Genomic DNA, 21,956 nt, shown 5'->3' with positions numbered 1-21,956 from the left:
TTTTTATTTATTACTGTTGTATGTTGTGAAATATGTCAGACTCTATTTTGTTCATTATAAACAGCTGAAATACTTTCTCATAGAACTTTTCATATCATTCCATGAAAATCTAGAAAATGAAACAATACAGAAATCAGGAGCAAATAGCACAGCTGGAGCTCTACCAGGCAATAACACAGTTCCAGCATTTGAACTAAAGATGAATATAACAAACTGTGAAATAGTGCTAGTGGAAAATGCAGCTCAATGGGACTCCAGTGCTGTTATACTGAAAGTAAGTTACAGTACTGAACGCTGTGTTTGGCATGTTATACTTTTGGATTAATTTCTAAGTACATATTAATTTGACCAGTTATTAAATATTTAAACTAGAATGTCAATGATGAAATTACCTAAAATGAGCTATAGGTGGAAAATCTGCAGCATTCAATTATAGTGGAGGCATAGTGTCGCTGGTAATGACTGTGACACCTGTCCTGCTTGCAAGAATGTGAAATGAGAAAAAATGAAAACAAGTAATAATTTCAAATTGAAGAAACTGCCACTGTTGAAAACCTGCCTTATAGGTCAGGGCACAATGTAATGTTGACAAAGTGGAGATAATTGTGTACAGCCAGGCGCGGTGGTCTAGCGGTTCTAGGCGCTTAGTCCGGAACCGCATGACTGCTACGGTCGCAGGTTCGAATTCTGCCTCAGGCATGGATGTGTGTGATGTCCTTAGGTTAGTTAGGTTTAAGTAGTTCTAAGTTCTAGGGGACTGATGACCACAGATGTTAAGTCCCATAGTGCTCAGAGCCATTTGAACCATTTGAATTGTGTACACTATACTATTTACTTCTTTTTGGTGATACCCATTTCTTAAATATCACTTATTTTTATTGCAACAGCTAGTTTTGATTGGCTTAATTGCATTAAATTTTATTTCTTTCCTCTTTTACATTAGTCATTTCAATGTACTTTGTATTAGCTAAGACGTTTTGTTGTCATTGTAAAATATCTTGCACTATCACAATTTATAAACACTTTTTTTGTCTTGCAGAGTAACTCTGTTGTTGTTTATCGCCCACAAATAGAGGAGAAACCTCTCTCTTGTGAACTAAATAATTGCGAACTTTTTAGCTGTGTATTGGACATGGAAGATGACACAGCATTGTCAATAATAGATCCTGTTCACATCAGCATAGAAATAGCTCGCAATGCGTCAAATGACAGTGTGCTGGAGGTAAGGGTAACACAAAAAAACCATAAAACATTTATTTCGTTGGATGGCTGCAGTCTGACATAGTGTATGTTTATTTTTCAGATAATATCAAAGGATCTAACTATACGATTGTCATATCATGATATGCGCATGTTCCTTCAAATCCTAAATAGCTTACCAAAACAGACCCCATGGGCCAAGGCTCAAGACTCTCACAGCACCAATAGCAACCAGCCTGCAAACATAAGATGTATGTAACATTTTTATTTTTTACATGTATAAAAGAAACAGGATAATATTTAACACAGTATTTGCACAAAAAACACTACACAATTAATGATTAAATGGAACTTTTTTACATCAGCATTCACTACTTCCACACACTTTCTTGTATGTTTTTTGGAGTATATCTCAAACTGCTGTGTAAAAAGTAGGTGCACTGATGTACTACTGGCATCATATATGTAAGCATGGCCTCATTCCACACAGTTTTAATTGCAATTTAGAAATGTGACAAAGACCTTTGTTTCATGTAGGCCTTCAGTGCAGAGTAGTGATGGTTCAGTAAAAAAAATAGTATTGGATGTTGGATCAGCAGTGTTCATTACAAAGTGTCTTTTATCCATCTTTAGTATGTCTTCACTGATTGTTACACATTTTATGCTGGCAGATCAAGTAAACAAACTAGTGAATATTGGATTCAAAGCCGAGGACTGTCTTCGTGCCCTGGAATTTTGCCATGGTGATATAGATGATGCAGCTATTTGGCTTACACAGAATGCTGTTCCAGATTGCAGAGATAATTCTGACAGTTTGTCAGATAGACACACAGCTTTGGGTTTTGAAGCAATCACAGTGAGTATAAAATTGTGTAAAAAAATGTTTAAATTGTGGCAGACTTAACAGTTGAAACAGTATAAACCACATATCGATGATTATAATGTACCTCAAATAAGAATTTAACATTGTGGAAGCAACATTTGTGATTGTACACTGAACAAAGTCATGCCATACTTGAGACCAATCTGCTTCCACACATTTTAAATAATAGCCTTCGCTAGTTACATTTTGCTGAGTCTCTCCCACTCAAGGCACCCCCCCCCCCCCCCCCCGAAACAAACAAACAAACACACACACACACACACACACACACACACACAGTTTCCTTTGTGCATTCAGCGTAGCCACAGACTTTTCTTTTGGCAATGAAGAGAATAATGAGAATGGTACTATTATTAACTGTATCCTGATCTGTGATTTCTACCTGAAGATTTTTGTTTTGTGTGTGATTCAGTGCCAACTATGCTATTTGAAAACACCTCACAGGCTAACTCAAATCTTCAGCTTGTCACTAAATTCTGCCTATATCCTTTAATCTCTGCAGAGGCCTCATGACAGTGTAAGACTAGCACCTCTGGGAAAATGGTTATAAGGGGTAACTTGGGAGGATTGAATTCTCTTATTTTGGCTGGCGTGTATATTGCTTTGATTATGTGACAAGATAAAACTGTTTACCAGATTTTGGGATGAAAGAAAAAAGAAATCAGATAAATATAAAATTACTTATAGGTTATTTTATGTTATAATAAAACATTTTGTAATAACAAAGTAGATGGTTGATTCATAAATATCAGTACAGTACAGCATAGCAAGCAAACAACCTCAAGCATGCTTGAGTGACCATTGTGCTATGCAACAATGAAAATTGCATGTCACAGAGTATGGGGACACTGGCGTAACTGCCTGTATCATGAGTGTGATACATATTCATGAATATCAAGGCAGATGATACAATTGCTGAAAAGTTCAAAGAAAACCTCATTCTAATTTCAAACTCATACCTGACTCATACAGTTATAGTTGGTGGCGACTTCAATTTACCCTTGATATGTTGGTGAAAATGCATGTTTAAATCCGGAGATAAGCATAAAACATTGTGCAGAATGCATTCTCTGAAAATTATTTAGAGCAATTAGTTCAAGTTCCCACTCGAATAGTAAACCTAAAATGGATACAGAGATTAGTGAACACAGGGATGTCATAATGACATTGAATACTGTAACTCCAAAATTTTCCAAAAATACACAAAAAATATACCTATTCAAAAAAGCAGATAGAAACTCACTTGATGCCTTCCTGAGACACAATCTCCACTCGTTCCAAATTAACAATGTAAATGTAGACCAGATGTGGCTTGAATTCAAAGAAATAGTATCTACAGCAATTGAGAGATTTTTACCAAATAAATCGACAAATGACAGAGCTGATCCCCCTTGCTACACAAAACAAGACAGAACACTGTTGCATAAACAATGAAAAAAGCACACCCTATTTAAACGAATGCAAAATCTCCAAGACTGGTGATCTTTTACAGAAGCTCAAAATTAGTACGGACTTGAGTGCAAGATGCTTACAATAGTTTCCACAACAAAACTTTGTCTTGAAACCTGCCAGAAAAACCAGAGATATTTCAGTCGTATTTAAAATATGCTAGTGGCAAGACACAGTCAGTGCTTTCTCTGCGTGATAGCAATGGAGATACTATCGATGACATGCTGCCAAGGTAGGGCTACAGCCTTCCAAAATTCCTTCACCAAAGAAGATGAAGTAGACATCCTCGGAATAATGAAGCAACGTGGATCACGTAGTAAAAGCTAGTCTTCCAATCCCGATGGTATACCGATTAGGTTCCTTTCAGAGTATGCTGATGCAATAGCTCTGTACTTAATGATCGTATACAACTGTTCACTTGGTGAAAGATCTGTACCCAAAGACAGGAAAGTTGTACAAGTTATGCCAATATTCACCAAAAGGCAGTAGGGGTAATCCACTAAGTTACAGGCCCACATTTATGTATTTATTTATTTACATTTTCTTTGCGTGGAGCCATCGTAATAATGGCTTTTGCAAACGTCAGACTTAATACTGTGGCTATATTTATACTTATAAAATACACTATATTATGTAGCTGTTGCTTCTTATGTCTATTTTTTACATTTATTGCATTACAACAGATATGCTAATGCCTCGTGTTACAATCACTATCTTAAAATTCATTGAAAGAATATAAACATTTTTCTATTAGAATAGATTTTAATTTTGTTTTAAAAACATTTCCCGTGTATGTTCTTAGAGAGTTTCGTAGCTTGTTATACCAAATCAGACCACTAATATATGGACTTCTATCAGTAATTTTTAACGTTGTTCTGTTATGGAAATAGTTACACTTTGTTCTAGTGTTGTGATCGTGTACATCACTGCCCTTGATAGCTTCTGTTGGTTGACTTATAAAAAATACAACTATTTTGAAGATGTACAGAGAATATATTGTCAGATATTCGTGCTGCACAAACACTTCACGACATGAATCTCTGTGTCCCATCCCATGTATAAGTCTTATTGCTCTTTTCTGTGGTAGTAGTATTCTTTTTAAATGTACATCAGCTGACAGCCCCATAGTTCAATTCCGTAATTGAGAAAGGGCTGAAGTGTTCCATAATATACTAATTTCAGTGCTTGGCTAGGAACTATCTTTGCGAGCTGGCTGAGGAGATATATGGCACTACTGACTTTTCCGCATACGAAATTAATGTGGTATGTCCAACCCAAATTTTCATCAACATATACACCCAGGAATTTACAGTTACCATTTTCTGTTGCAGAGATATTACACACACTATTCATATTGTGGTGGTGAGAACTGCCTGTTTTCAATGTCAGTAGTTGAGATTTGGTGACATTCACCTTGAGTCCCTGATCATTGAAGTATTTTGTTTCTTCTGTTACACCACTAGTAGCAAGAGATTCTAGCTCTTTAGATTCGCTCCCATGGAATAAGATTGACGTGTCATCTGCATAGCTTACAATATGGGAGTTAGCGGGTTGTGCAATGTCGTTAATATATATAAGGAAGAGAAAGGGTCCAAGGGTTGAGCCCTGTGGTACACCTTGTAATACAGGTTCACTGGTGGACTGGGAGTTCGTGATTTTATTATCTACTTTGTATGACAATTTAGTGCTTTGCTTACAATTCAACAGGTACGTGGGTAGAAGTTTCATGGCTTGATATGTAGCAAGATTTTGGAACACACATTATGAATTCTTCAAGGGATTTCAAATTGATTCCACATTTCTAGATTTCCAGAAAGCTTTTGACAGTGTACCTCACAAGCAGCTTGTAGTCAAATTGTGCGCTTCTGGAATATCATCTCAGTTAAGTGACTTGCGTCATGATTTCCTGGCAGAGAGGTCACAGTTCAAAGTAACTGACAGAAAGCCAGCAAGTAAAGCAGAAGTGGATTCTGACGTACCCCAAGGTAGTGTTACAGGCCCTCTGCTGTTCCTTATCTATATAAATGGTTAGGAGACAATCTGAGTAGCCGCCTTAAATTGTTTGCAGGTCATGCTGTCTTTATTGTCTAGTAAAGTCATCAGAAAATAAAAATAAAAAATTGCAAATTGGTTTAAAAATTGGCACTTGCACCTAAATAATGAAAGGTGTGAGGTCATCCACATGAGTGCTAAAAGGAATACGTTGAACTTTGGTCACACGATAAATCAGTCAAATTACAGGCCATAAATTCAATTAAATAACTAAGAATTACAATTATGAACAACTTAAATTGGAAGGAACACACAGAAAATGTTGTGGGAAAGGCAAACCAGAGACTGTATTTTATTGGCAGATCATTTGGAAGATGCATCGGATATACTAAAGAGACAGCTTGCATTACACTTGTCTGTCCTCTTTTGGAGTACTGCTGCGCAGTGTGGGATCCTTACAAGATAGGATTAATGGAGTACATCGAGAAAGTTCAAAGAAGAGCAGCAAATTTTGTATTATCGAGAAATAGGGAAGACAGTGTCACAGACATGATAGAGGATTTGGGGTGGAAAACATTAAAACAAAGGTGTTTTTCTTTGCAGTGGAATCGTCTCATGAAGTTTGGTTGGCAACTTTCCCCTACAAATGAGAAAATATTTAGTTGACACTGACCTAAATAGGGAGAAATGTTCTTCATAATAAAATAGGGGAAATGAGAGCTCACTTGTAAAGATATAGGTGTTAGTTTTTTCCACATTTGATTCGAGATTGGAATAATACAGAATTATTGTGAAGGTGGTTCAATAAACCCTCTGCCGAGCATTGCAGTGTATCCAAGTAGACATAGATGTATATGTAGAAATGATAGATGGCTGTTGAGGTAAAACAGCTATTGGCGGGCATCGTCTAGGGCACTTGTCACACTTCAGTTGAACAGTGCTTTCTCAGGTATAATGGGCACTACTTGCATTGACACAGGCTTTCTCAGTTTCTTGTGGTATACAAATGAGCTTCGCAAATTTAAACATACAGGTTCTAGTAGATTTGGTCAGCACCAGCAGACACCAATACCCACAAACCTAAGACCACCAGTGTATTGAGACTTCCTGTAGAAACATCACAAGTAGTTTTTGATAACTACAGAGAATATTTATTGTTTTCCTGAATGTGTTTATTGTCATAAACAGTATAACTGTCCTACTTATGTGTTAAGGAAGCTTTTGAGAATGTGACAGTTACACTGGAATCATTTAAAGAATTGTGTAATGCTAGTATACTGATTCACATTATGTATATATTTTATTTGTATTTCTAAAGTGATGTGTAATTGCCATATGATAATTAATAGTATCTGATCCAAATGATGACAGTTTGTCAGGCAACATAACTACTTTACCGAGTACCACTAGCGATTTGGAAAATATGACACTCAAAATTACACCACCTGTGTCCTCATTAAAAATTCAGCATTACAGCCTTGTGTACCATGCTGTACTGTCCGACTACCATGTCATACTTTATCAGTTCCTCATATTTGTCAGGTTTCCAGACCTTGAAACCAGTACTTGTCGTTTGAGTAGCTTCTGCCATGTAAATGCTGGTGCCGCTTGTCAAATGTTTATGCTCCAATTTCATTATGCCTTTTGACTCTTCTGGTAACTCACAATGGTGATTATGTTATTGTTGAAAACTGGATCTGGAATAAATTACTGATTCTGCGATTGACTGCTGTGCTCTTTTACATTAGAATATTCAACAGTTTCTGTGTACCACTAGTATCCAAAGGATTCCAGTTTTGTTTCGGGGAATGTATTAAATCAACACATAAACCGAGACTGAATGGTAGCTTGCCTGTGCGTTGTGTCACTCGTTTGAAGCAAGCAGCTGTAGCTACAGTATCTCTCCAAAGGATGGCTACACTATGTTTGCTATACTTTTCACTAAGTGAGTCTGTAGACAGCCAGACTTTGAAGACTGTCATTGATTAACTCGCCTATGATTCTTTCTTTGGGTGGGCCTCAATCCAAAAATTATGGTGTGGTACTCCTTCTCCATGGACGTAGGACTGTATATCTGACCATCCAGTTTTAGCTTTTCCGTGATTTCGCTAAATCACTCCTGGAAAATACCAAGATGTCTTCTTTGAAATGGTACGTCCGATTTCCTTCTCCATCCGTGAAACATTCTGAGCTTGTGCATCATCTCTCTTGATGTTAGGGGGATGTTGAGCCCTGATCTTCCTTTTTCAACCTTATCCACCAGTACCAGCCAAAGAATCAGTGTGATTCTTCAAGAATGTATGCCTCCTCAGTACTGGACTTATGCCCCTGACACTACTTCTTTGGGTTATTTTCTGCTATTGTCCTGTCATTATGCTTTTCATCTCTCACAGATGCATGTCAGTCGAAAGTGGATACTGATGTTCATTCAAGTGACATCTGTACCATTATGGGTTAACTTGTAAGATCCAGCAAACATTGAAAGAAAGCCTCTGAATGTACGTGTAGGAGAGCCAACTGCACTCTGTATGACTAGTTAGCTGTGTCCAAACACTGTGACAGTTCACAGGATAGGGTGGAATGTGTGGATCAGGCCACAGAACATCAATACCAGTGTCTTTTGGCAAACTCAGGAGGCTGTGTTCCTTTGTGGAATGATAGTTACAACTCTAAATTAATAGCAGTTTCGTGTGTGGTCCAATCACAGGAAACCTGCTACATTTTGTATTGTGAGATCAAAAGAAGAAAAATCATTAAGGACAGCAAGAAAAAATCAAGGCTGGAGTTTCTGACTTTATTTCTTTAATTATTCATTTGAACAAGTTTCCTGGGAAATTTTTGTTGAATTAGCCTCATTATTGTATTTAGAAAGACTTTGTAGTGTTTAAGGTTCATCCAGCAAGCAACGCCGCAGCAGGTGGCCCAGATCTTGCACCTCATCACATTAACATAAAACATCTGTTTCATCCAGGGTTAGGAAAACCTCTGCGTTTTGGTCGTACAGCATGACACTGCTGTCCCCTTCTTATTCTGAGTTCATCAGACAGGTTAGTGGAGATCACTCCCAGGGCCAGACTCTGTTCTTAAATCCAATTAAGTGGATAATGAGTTCCACTAAAGCGTGAAAAGTCATCAGAATTTGTTATAACACATATTCCAGGTCTTTAATATGAGCTGTAATTACGCAGTGTAGCCTACATGTAAGCACTGCTGACACTGATTGGGCAATGGCACAACATGTTACTTGTATGACTGCCGAAGCTAACATGGACCCAAACTTTTGCTGGAATACAGGGTGTACCATTTATCTTGACTACCCTAAATAACTGTTTGTCGAGATCCAAAATACAAAATGTTTCAAGCAAACATTATTTAGCCATCAGTCAGACATCAATCAGCATGATTGCCTTCGTTGTAGCTTTGTTTTTTACAAAGATATGTACAGCGGTATGACTTTTTTAAATGGAACCCTGTATTTTTTATTCAGTAATTCATTTCCTATCCAAAAGACCTATTCAAAAATGTATCACAGTTTACCGTTCACAATAAAAACGATGTTATTAATTACATAACACAACATTGACATTGATGCTCCCAGTGCAGGTACTCAGGTTAATGGAACACATCCAAGTGCTGACGTTGACAGAGGACAAATGTAAACATAAGTAGAATGCGCACCTGGAATTCCATCAACCATCGTCAGTTGAAGACTTGTGTGAGTAGAATGTACACCAACGAAGAGAAGGTAGAAATGCTACTCATCTATAGGGAATGTAAGTTAACAGAACAGTAATTGCAATACTGTTTCCTTATATATGGGTACATTTAGTTCTGTAGTTTAGTTATTTTAAATACTGTTGTGTGGAGTAGGCATACAGTAAATGCTATCCTTCCTACAAACTGCATCTACATAAAGTTTCTTTTATTGTTGTTGTTGAAGGTAGGCAAAATGCTACACAGGCTTCGGAACTGTACAGAGAGCGATATCCTGACAAGAACCCACCTTCCCGACGGATGTTTTCTTGTCATGTTGCGATGATTCGGGAAACGGAAAGTTTCATCCCATGACAATGCATTTGTCGTAGCACTCGCACAGACGAAGCTGCTGAAGTTACTGTTCTCACATCTGTTACTATGAATCCACATGTGAGCATACAACAGCTTGAACACAAGATTGGCATTCCTAAAACCAGTGTACATCATATTATTACACGTAACTGGTTCCATCCTTACCATGTACACCTACATCAAGAATTGCATGGGAATGATTTCCAGAATCGTTTACAGTTCTGTCAAGAGGGCACAGCAGCATATCCTCACCAACCCGAACTTCTTTTCCAATGTTCTATTTACTGATAAGTGTTCCTTCTCAAACAAAGGACAGGTAAATACAAGGAACATGCATTATTGGTCCAGCGACAACCAACGATGGCTTAGGTGGAACATTAGCGTCAGTGGAGAGTTAAAGTCTGGTGTCGGAGGCTTGATACTGCAATTATTGGCCCTTATTTCATCAATGGTAGCCTAAATGGCACAGCGTATGCCAACTTCCTCAGACGAATTCTTCCTCCTCTTCTGGCTTAAGTGCCGCTATGAACCAGAATGCAAATGTGGTATCAATATGATGGATGTCCAGCACATAATGCCTTGCGTGCAAGTTGTGTTCTGAACCAAAGGTATCATGTTAGATGGATTGCGCAAAGAGGAACAGTTACTTGGTCTCCTGATTTAAATCCTCTGGACTTCTTTCTTTGGGGATGCATTAAAGGCATTGTCTATTGTGATATTCCAACAACTCCAGAGGACATGCAGGAACATATTGTGCATGCTTGTAATTCTCTTCAGCAGGCAACACTGGAAGCAGTAAATAATTCTTTCATTCAATGAGTGCACCAGTGTATCTGTGTCCAGGGTCATCACTTTTGAGCACCTTTGAATGTTCTACTACTGGGCAATGGTACAGGAGAGTCAAAGTCAATTTTGTGTTATGCTTTTACTTGGTTTTCATTTGTTTTTTGACAGCTCCAGCAAATGGATGAGTTTGTGATTCTGGACTCAAAGTCCGTGTTGTGTTGTGTGATTAATATCGTTGTGTTTCACTGAATGATACACTGTGATATATTTTTGAATAAGTCTTTAGGAGAGGAAATGAATTACCAAATAAAAAATACAGGGTGCCATTTAAAAAAGTCATACCGATGTTCATATCTTTGTACAAACCAAAGCTACAATGTGGGTTGTTGTGCTGATTGATGTCCCCATGACGGCTAAAGAACATTTGCTTGAAACGTTTTGTAATTTGAATCTGTACAAACAGTTATTTAGTGTGGTAAAGATAAATGGGACACACTATATAGAGTTTCTAGAAAAATCAGTGGTAATATCATTTCCAAGAATGATAAAGTGTACCACGACCTTTTCTCTACCCAGTAAATATTACAACAGCAAATAATGAATCGGATACAGTCAAAAGGAAATTTTCCTTCCATTTTCAACTAAATTTGACAGATAGTACATTTTCCTTGTCCTTGGAGACAGGTTTTTCTCACTGTGCTTCCAAAACGAGGGTCTTATGTACTCAAATAATCATGTAAGTATTCAGATTAGTAACATCGTAATGAAGGTGTTGAAGATTATGAACCAAAAACCAAGAAAATTCTCAGTTGTTACCAGTGTGGTTTCAGGAGTTTTTACTCATTGATTAATTATCAGGATGAGGCTCTACAGCAAGTCTTCTTATGCAGGCAACTTGTAGTAATCCCTGTCTGCCCACCCTCTACACCTGGGGCATAACATCATCTGAGAGTGCCATGAATGTGGATTCCATGGTTGACTGTCAATATCCTTATAGTTCTCTTCAAACATTTCTATAGGTATCACACTGATCACAGCAGAATTGTCCCCCTCTTGGCTCTGTTTTGTAATAATCATTATTTGTGACTGTTTAATAGAATAACACCTAACATAAGAAGCTCTGTATAGCACTCAAAGATATGTTTTGCTGTTTTCTGCTCCACCTCTGCACTTTCCAATAACAGCCATCAATTGCAACTTACTTTTAAGAGTTTACAAAAGTGGGATGGTACTAATAGCTTTAAGTTCACTTTGCAGAAACCAGCTTGTGTTGATGTTAACAAGTCTCATGAAGTTTTTGATCCATCTAAGCTCGCAGTGAGGAATGCTGTTTTGAAATTTAAAAACACTGTGAGTTGCTAGAGACTCACTTTAGCTTGTAGACAAAGTTACTGCACACTTAAGAAAGTCGAAACTAAATGGCCTTTATGCACTGAGTTTCATAGCCTCACCTTGTGGGTAGCAGATATAGTCCATCCGCTCAAGTTCTAAAAGTCATTGTGCAATCTCAGCTTGTGATTACAGCTGGGCACCTTATGGGTCAGTAATGTCTTTACACATTCAAATGATTGACATAGTTCCCCATGAGAGAGATTAACCCTAGGACCAATGGTGGCGACACAACATTTTATTTAAGTTACAAAATAAGTAAGACATAAATTTTGAACAGGAGTAGCAGAAATACTTCTTTTATATAAAACAAACAATGGGAAGTCCAGGATGGAATAATGACAATATTATGAAAAGGCTAGATTGTTACCCACTGTATAGTGGAGATGTTAAGTTGCAGACAGGTACAACAAAAAGACTACTAAAAAATAAGCTTTCAGTCAGAAGTCCTCCTCCTGAAATTGGTTGGTCATGTGTGTGAGATGCATTTGCATGAATCTCTGTGTGTGTATGTTGTCTATTTTAGAAGAAGGCTTTCTGGCTAAAAGCTAACTTGTTTAACAGTCGTTTTGTTGTGCTTGTCTGTGATTATAATTTTTTTAAAAATATAAGATGTCTTCCCCTCAATGAGGCCATCTGGTAAAGCAACTGTATGTAGAATATTTGAAATAAAAACCGTCTTGGTTGCGGTTTACTCTTTTACTAGCAATGCATTTCATGTTCATGGAGCGTCTCTTGATTATCCTAAAATTTTCCTTTTTCTACATCTACATCTACATTTATACTCTGCAAGCCACCCAACGGTGTGTGGCGGAGGGCACTTTACGTGCCACTGTCATTACCTCCCTTTCCTGTTCCAGTCGCGTATGGTTCGCGGGAAGAACGACTGTCTGAAAGCCTCCGTGCGCGCTCTAATCTCTCTAATTTTACATTCGTGATCTCCTCGGGAAGTATAAGTAGGGGGAAGCAATATATTCGATACCTCATCCAGAAACGCACCCTCTCGAAACCTGGCGAGCAAGCTACACCGCGATGCAGAGCGCCTCTCTTGCAGAGTTTGCCACTTGAGTTTGCTAAACATCTCTGGAACGCTGTCACGTTTATCAAATAACCCTGTGACGAAATGCGCCGCTCTTCTTTGGATCTTCTCTATCTCCTCCGTCAAACCGATCTGGTACGGATCCCACACTGATGAGCAGTACTCAAGTATAGGTCGAACGAGTGTTTTGTAAGCCACCTCCTTTGTTGATGGACCACATTTTCCAAGCACTCTCCCAATGAACCTCAACCTGGTACCCGCCTTACCAACAATTAATTTTATATGATCATTCCACTTCAAATCGCTCCGCACACATACTCCCAGATATTTTACAGAAGTAACTGCTACCAGTGTTTGTTCCGCTATCATATAATCATAGAATAAAGGATCCTTCTTTCTATGTATTCACAATACATTACATTTGTCTATGTTAAGGGTCAGTTGCCACTCCCTGCACCAAGTGCCTATCCGCTGCAGATCTTCCTGCATTTCGCTACAATTTTCTAATGCTGCAACTTCTCTGTATACTACAGAGAATGTTTTCAACATTTTAAAAGCCATTAAATCTCTCTGTGCTAGACTGAAGCGTGAATCCAATCAGATCAATCATAATAACCTTTTCCTTTTACATTTTAAAAACCTTAAAACGGGTCTGTGTTAGATTGAAGCACATTACGAAAATGTAAAAGGAAAAGATCCCTGCATATTCATCTGATTGTATGCATGCTTCAGTCTAGCACAGAGCCATTTAATGAGTTTTAAAATGTTGTCAAAGGAAAATTTTGAGGTAATCTGAAAATCCCTCACAAAGGCAAAACATGTTTTAATAAGATTAATTTGTAATTAAGAATGTTTTGAATTAAAAACATTCTTTTATACTTCATTAGCATTTAATTTTATCACACATTTCTGAAAAAAATAAGGTTGTATTCCTCAAAATAACGGAATATTAAATTACTCAACATTTAAAAAAATTCTTAAACATTAATACCATTTTTTGAAATTCTAAAAATTTTAAGTGTGTACATCCTTACAAGTTACAATTATAGGATTGGTACACACAGTATTACACATTTTAGTGCATTTTGCGATCTAGTAAAAAATATATGTCGACCTTTTCAATATACATGTTACTTTTTTATATATTCTGCACAATCTTCACGTAACATTAAAAAATGGGATGAAACAGGCCTTTTCCACAATTTACACTTTTTTGTGTGTTTTAGTCTTTGCATTTATAACACCGATCTCATTTGCCTTCTGGAACCATATCCTTTTCAGTGGTAATCCCAGAAAGCATTGCTCCTAACTGGTGCATGTTAGCTATATGTGCCATGTATGGTGTTACCAGTTCCAAACTCAGTTATTGGAGAAATGGGAGAAATGTGTGTTTGCTTTGTGTGCTACAAATTTATACCAACATTATATTCATAACACATAGCATCAACCACATTCACTCCACTCTTTGTTGAATTATAGAATGTAATCATTTCTAGATACTTCAAATCACCTGATTCTACATCAATTTTATTGTTTGTGTGCATTGTTCGCAGCAAGATTTCACTTTTTTTTTCTTTGGTACATATGACACCAATGTAAAATGTTCACTAAACTTGAATATGGATAACGTAGTTCTCTATTTTTGCTAGGCAAGACTTCAAAAGGAATTTCTCTTTTATTTTTGTTTTTTGTTGTTGTGGTCTTCAGTCCTGAGACTGGTTTTATTTTTGTTTGTTGTTGTTGTTGTTGTTGTGGTCTTCAGTCCTGAGACTGGTATGATGCAGCTCTCTATGCTACTCTATCCTGTGCAAACTTCTTCATCTCCCAGTACGTACTGCAGCCTACATCCTTCTGAATCTATTTAGTGTATTCATCTCTTGGTCTCCCTCTACGATTTTTACCCTCCAAGCTGCCCTCCACTACTAAATTGGTGATCCCTTGATGCCTCAGAATGTGTCCTACCAACCGATCCCTTCTTCTTGTCAAGTTGTGCCACAAACTCCTCTCCTCCCCAATCCTATTCAGTAGTTCCTCATTAGTTACGTGATCTACCCATCTAATCTTCAGCATTCTTCTGTAGCACCACATTTCGGAAGCTTCTATTCTCTTCTTGTCCAAACTATTTATCGTCCATGTTTCACTTCCATACATGGCTACACTCCATACAAATACTTTCAGAAACGACTTCCTGACATTTAAATCTATACTCGATGTTAACAAATTTCTCTTCTTCAGAAACGCTTTCCTTGCCATTGCCAGTCTACATTTTATATCCTCTCTACTTCGACCATCATCAGTTATTTTGCTCCCCAAGTAGCAAAACTCCTTTACTACTTTAAGTGTCTCATTTCCTAATCTAATTCCCTCAGCATCGCCTGACTTTATTCGACTACATTCCATTATCCTCATTTTGCTGTTGTTGATGTTAATGTTATATACTCCCTTCAAGACACTGTCCATTCCGTTCAACTACTCTTCCAAGTCCTTTACTGTCTCTGACAGAACTACAATGTCATCGGCGAATCTTAAAGTTTTTATTTCTTCTCCACGGATTTTAATACCTACTCCGAATTTTTCTTTTGTTTCCTTTACTGCTTGCTCAATATACAGATTGAATAACATCGGGGAGAGGCTACAACCCTGTCTCACTCCCTTCCCAACCAGTGCTTCCCTTTCATGCCCCCCGACTCTTATAACTGCCATCTGGTTTCTGTACAACTTGTAAATAGTCTTTCACTCCCTGTATTTTACCCCTGCCACCTTCAGAATTTGAAAGAGATTATTCCAGTCAACAGTGTCAAAAGCTTTCTCTAAGTCTACAAATGCTAGAAACGTAGGTTTGCCTTTCCTTAATCTAGCTTCTAAGATAAGTCGTAGGGTCAGTATTGCCTCATGTGTTCCCGTATTTCTACGAAATCCAAACTGATCTTCCCCGAGGTCAGCTTCTACCAGTTTTTCCATTCGTCTGTACAGAATTCGCGTTAGTATTTTGCAGCTGTGACTTATTAAACTGATAGTTCGGTAATTTTCACATCTGTCAATGCCTGCTTTCTTTGGGATTGGAATTATTATATTCTTCTTTAAGTCTGAGGGTATTTCGCCTGTCTCATACATTTTGCTCACCAGATGGTACGAGTTTTGTCGGGACTGGCTCTGCCAAGGCTGTCAGTAGTTCTAATGGAATATTGTCTACTCCCGGGGCCTTGTTTCTACTTAGGTCTTTCAGTGCTCTATCAAATTCTTCATGCAGTATCATATCTCCCATTTAATTTTCATCTACATCCTCTTCCGTTTCCATAATATTGTCCTCAAGAACATTGCCCTTGTATAGTCCCTATATATACTCCTTCCACCTTTCTGCTTTCCCTTCTTTGCTTAGAACTGGGTTTCCATCTGAGCCCTTAATATTTATACAAGTGGTTCTCTTATCTCCAAAGGTCTCTTTAATTTTCCTGTAGGCAGTATCTATCTTACCCCTAGTGAGGTAAGCCTCTACATCCTTACATTTGTCCTCTAGCCATGCCTGCTTAGCCATTTTGCACTTCCTGTTGATCTCATTTTTGAGACATTTGTATTCCTTTTTGTCTGCTTCATTTACTGCATTTTTATATTTTCTCCTTTCATCAATTAAATTCAATATTTCTTCTGTTACCCAAGGATTTCTACTAGCCCTCGTCTTTTTACCTACTTGATCCTCTCCTGCCTTCACCACTTCATCCCTCAAAGCTATCCATTCTTCTTCTACTGTATTTCTTTCCCCCAGTCTTGTCAATTGTTCCTTTATGCTCTTTGTGAAACTCTCTACAACCTCTGGTTCTTCCAGTTTATCAAGGTCCCATCTCCTCAAATTCCCACCTTTTTGCAGTTTCTTCAGTTTTAATCTACAGTTCATAACCAATAGATTGTGGTCAGAGTCCACATCTGCCCCTGGAAGCATCTTACAATTTAAAACCTGGTTCCTAAATCTCTGTCTTACCATTATGTAATCTATCTGACATCTTCTAGTATCTCCAGGGTTCTTCCATGTATACAACCTTCTTTCGTGATTCTTGAACCAAGTGTTAGCTATTTTTGTTCAGTGTTCCTATAAATGTAAGTGTAAAATCAGTGTAAAGTTTTCTAGCAATATTGTAACTTGTGAATAAATTGTTACGTGTAATATCTCTTCCTGTTCCCTTCACTGGCAATAAAAGTCCAAACCCAACCTTGTCAGTTGAGTTACTCACTTGGAAAATACCCGCAGATTGTTGTCCCAAATATACCTGTAAAATTATTAACGTATTTTGCGTTTCCATCTGCCAACTGATGGTAAGGCCAACAAATTACCCATCTGTAGCTGCCACTCTTCCTTCCAAAATGACCTCCATCTGTTCTCATACCACCAGTCCTTAACTCTCACCAACATAGTCCTTCAAAACCATATCAGTCAGGCCAAAACCTCCTTGCAGTACCTTCTCTCCATCCGTAAAATTCTCCTGCTTTGCGATCAATCCCATAACACACATTGAAACTCTTGCCCTCCAGGAACTAGAGCAACATGCATAACTCTCACTCAAAAAACTCTCTACCGTGTTGAGTTCCTACTCCCGCCTTGGACTACCATTATCCACCACATCTACAACAAGCTGCTAGGTGCAAACCTCCCCCAAGTCCCATCATAGCTGTTAAACCATGTCTTGCTGACCTTCTACATTTACCCCACCCTCAAAAACTCACTCCCACCACCACACAGAATCTAGAACTTAAACAGTCCCGAAACTTTCCTCCAAAACCCTTACCACTGCAGAAGTATCAATCCTTTCCAAAGGCCTCACCTTTTGGCCCACCCCCAAATTCAATCACAAAGGACTTCTCCTGGTCCCTACAGGGGAATCATTTATTGCCACCAATCCTACCAATCAGACTCAACCAAAGATTAATGTTGAACCCTGCCTGATTCAGTTCACTCCTCTATCCAACTGTAATCCACCCCCACTGCCCCCCAACCACCCCGTGTTAACATTCCAGTATTTCTTAACCTCAAACCATGCCTCACCATCATTCTCCAAATCCCTCAACATGCAAACTAACCTTACATCCACAGAAAGAATCTCCATCCGCCACTTAAAAAGTGATCCTGACTTCATAATCATACCTGCTGACAAAGGCTCCACCACTGTTGTTTTAAACCGCAAAGATTACCTAGCAGAAGGACATGGCCAGCTGTCAGATTTATCCACCTACAAACCGTTCCACAGTGACCCCTCCTCCCCCATTCACTTCACCTGGTCCTAGTCAACCCATCTAGCCACCTTCCTCGTTGTTGACCTCCACTTCAAATATGGCTACATCTGTTCATATCAAACCTACCAAACACCAGCAATAACTCCACTTCGACAGCTGCCACCCATTCCATACCAAGAAGTCCCTTCCATACAGCCTAGCCACCCAGAGCCATCACATCTGCAGTAACTAGCAGTCCCTCTCAAAATATACTGAGGGTGTTATTGAGACCTTCACAGACCATAATTACCCTCCCAACCTTGTAAAAAAAAACAGATATCCTTATGTTTTGAGTCACCCACGACCTCCCAATGGCCCACCATCTGGCCGCAGATGAGTCTTCCCTTTGTGACTCAGTACCACCCAGCACTGAAGCAGCTGAATTACATTCTCTATTAGGGTTTCGACCACCTCTCATAGCACCTTGAAATCAGGAATGTCCTAGACAATATCCTTCCCATTGCTCCCACAGTGGTAATCCACTGCCCACTGAACCTATGCAATATCATTGTCTATCCCTACATAACACCTGCCCCCTAAATAACACCTGCCTCATGGCTTGTATCCCTGTAAGAGACCTAAATGCAAGACCTGTCCCATCTCTCTTCTCACCACCACATACTCCAGTCCAGTCACAAGCATCACCTATCCCGTCAAGGCAGGACTGCCTTTGAAACTAGTCATGTGATCTACAAGTTAAGCAGCAACTACTGTGCTGCATTCTACATGGGCATGACAACCAACAGGCTGTCTGTCCGCATGAAGGGCCACTGACAAACTGTGGCCAAGAAATAGCTGAACCCCCTCCCCCCCCCCCCCCCCCCCCCCCACCGTTGCTGAGCATGCTGCCCAACACTACGTTCTTTATTTCAGTGACTGCTTCACAGCCAGTACCATATGGATCCTTCCCACCAACACCAGCTATTCTGAATTGCTCATGTGGAAACTCTCCCTGCAGTATATTTTGTGTTTCCGTAACCCCCTTGGCCTGAACCTTCATTTTTCGTTGTCCTTACTCATCTAGCCCTTCACTGTTCGCATTCCAGCACTACACAGTCCTCTATTCCACCAGTGCAACCAGTCTTTTTACTTATCCCCTTGTCTCCAACAGCTCTCCCCCCTCCTCTGCCCCCCGTATAACCTCCCAACTGCACCTAGCTGCCCTACCCCCTCTCTGCCTCGTCCCTGCTCGCTCCCACAAGGAGCTCTTTACCGTCTCGCACTCCTACCCTGCTATCCCTCACCCTCCTGTCCCCACTTTCTCCTTACTCCCACCACCCAGTTTCCTCTCCAATCATGCACTGCAGCTCGCAGTCTGGCTTCAGTTGCCAGAGACTGTGGTCGCGCGCGCGCGCGCGCGCGTGTGTGTGTGTGTGTGTGTGTGTGTGTGTGTGTGTGTGTGTGTGTGTGTGTGTGTGTGTGTGTTTTGTTTGTCCATCTTCAACAAAGGCTTTGTTGGCATTAAAGCTCACTTCCCAACAGTACTATTGTTGTGCCTATCTGCAACTCAGCATCTCCACTATATGGTGAGTTACAATTATCCAGCTGTGCAATCTGAGGCACCTTCCCACAATTCGTGCAGCTTTCCCCGTTGGAGGTTCGAGTCCTCCCTCAGGCATAGGTGTGTGTCTTGTCCTTAGTGTAAGTTAGGTTGAGTTAGATTAAGTAGCGTGTAAGCCTAGGGACTGATGACCTCAACAGTTTGGTCCCTTAGTAACTTACCACCTACCACCAATTATCTTTTTCATAAAATTCTTACATAACATCAAGTTTTGGGGGCCAACTTGTCACGTTTTTTACATTGCTCTCTTGTGTAAATGTTATCTATCACATCTCAAAAGAAAATGAAATCTTCACAGTGACATTCTTGAAGGAAAGATTACTGCCCACAAGCGTCCCAAAATTCTTCCATATTCATTTTGCCTCCATGAGGAAAGATAGAAGTCTACAAAACACTCAAAACTACCTTAAACTTCTCTTTTTTCGAGCTTCTTGTAGTACGTTGTTCACTTTTGTAAAGAGATTTTGTGTGATCTGCATTCTCTAATATGAAATCCAGCAAATCATTGTCAGTGAACAGTCTACAGGCCTAAACAGTGCTGTTAGCATTTCTGGCTACACCAGTGACACCAAGCAAATGTGTTACTTTATTGTGAGATCTGGAGTGCACATTTTGGTTGGGAACATTTTTCAGCCATTTAGTTTGTCTTTTTCTTGACAAATATTAAGGTGATGGTTCACGTGAAGAGTGATCACATTTCTGACAGGATGGTCGATGTTGTCTTTGGTGTCCTGCTGCTGGTCAGTTATTTTATTTCTTTTCACGATCACTCCCAGGAACAAAATTAGGATCTGTGTATCAGTCATCAGTATTACTTTCTAATAATCGTTTATTTTCCTCCCTGGTTCATTTCCATGTCAATAATCAACTGATGAACAAAGTGGAGTGATGAAACACTTAGTGGTCTCTAGGAATGTTAACTGCAAGCTACAATGAATGGCTTAACTTATAAATAGCATACTCTTGACGATATTTTAAAACAAAATCCACCATGATCTTGGAGGACCCAGCCTGTTCCTTCTAGCATTAAGCCAGCAGTGGGGAGATATAAGACCAGACCTGTATCTATCCTCTGAGCTGAGGCTGGTGATCAATCACTTATCCAGTAGCAGTTCCTCATTGTGTGCCAGGCATACTACCTATTGGCCACCCTAAAATCATCTTCATGTAATAGTGTTGGTTTATTGAACATTTCATGGTTTCAGTTTTTTTAGTTCAGAAGATTTTTACAACCAAGCACCTAAAACTCCCGATTATTGTCACAACCGGGTGTGGAGTGGTGTGCGCGTGCGCACCCTAGATGGTGTTGTACTCCAAATTAAAGGATAAAGAATATACAATAAAACTGACAAAGTAGTTAACAGTATGTGTGGAGAATGTGTAATACACCTAATGACAAATCCATACCAGAAAACAATATTAAACAAGGTTATTTGATTGCTCATTCAAATTTCAAAATAGATAAAACAATTAGATGTTCATTACATACCCTTTTCTAGTACTACTTGGGAAATATAAACTACAGGTTTCATTTCTCTTGTCATCTACAGGACACAAATGAGCACCGTTAGATCTTCCAGTGTTTTAGAATAAATAGTAACTGTCTAAATGACTTTTTTCCTTTATCCCCACCCCCACTTCTTGCAATCCCCTACACACTACCACAAAAATTGATGGTGACTGATTTGGGACTATAACCAAAGCTGGTCTTTGGCAAGAGAAGTAAAAAAGAAACTGTGATTTAGATTGATACTATTTATTCTTGTATATACCAAATTCCTGAAGTTCTAACTGGCTGCCAAAACTTCATTCACTGTATGCTCCCTCCACACACAATTTGTACTGTGTGACTGAACTGACTTCTCCACTGCTTGTACTTACCACTGAAAGGAGTGGGAAAGATGTACTGGTCTATGCCATGAAATCCCTAAAGAAAGCAATGAGATGCTTGTTAGAAGAAAGATAGGTCATAAATGTGTACTTCAAAGAATTTCACTTGTTTTGTTCCCACAGTATAGATGACATATAATCTAAGAGTGAAACATAAGTTACTTCCAATACATCTCATGCAACAAATGAAAATTATAAAATTCCGTATTACGATAGCTTGCAAAAATCAGTATGCTTTAGTCATTACAACAATGCATTTATGGCTGTACATGTGCACTGAAAGATGGTGGTGGTAAATTTTTTAACTATCACAGAAATATTGCTTCTATAATAGTAAGCAAAGTTCTGGCAGAATGTAAATAATTAAGGAATGTAGGAGATGACTCACCAGATAGAAGTGTTGAGTCATGGCTTGTATGTGCCTGTTGACGAGTCAA

The 21,956-nt window shown here is 38.9% G+C and overlaps 1 protein-coding gene across 1 annotated transcript in view; it reads left to right on the top strand.

Annotated features, from left to right (window-relative positions):
• LOC124605329 (vacuolar protein sorting-associated protein 13D) overlaps window positions 1-21,956 on the top strand; it is a 552,708-nt gene that overhangs the window by 309,880 nt on the left and 220,872 nt on the right. Inside the window, exons 36-39 of the mRNA XM_047136935.1 lie at window positions 114-274; window positions 1,040-1,222; window positions 1,304-1,451; window positions 1,872-2,056. Of these exons, the coding sequence (XP_046992891.1) occupies window positions 114-274; window positions 1,040-1,222; window positions 1,304-1,451; window positions 1,872-2,056 (677 nt within the window). The remainder of the gene's footprint in view (window positions 1-113; window positions 275-1,039; window positions 1,223-1,303; window positions 1,452-1,871; window positions 2,057-21,956) is intronic.

The sequence above is a fragment of the Schistocerca americana genome, chromosome 3, assembly GCF_021461395.2.
Source record: "Schistocerca americana isolate TAMUIC-IGC-003095 chromosome 3, iqSchAmer2.1, whole genome shotgun sequence".
Lineage (NCBI taxonomy): Eukaryota > Metazoa > Arthropoda > Insecta > Orthoptera > Acrididae > Schistocerca > Schistocerca americana.
The sequence above is the reverse complement of the archived record's forward strand: the minus strand, read 5'-3'. Positions and strand labels throughout refer to the sequence as shown.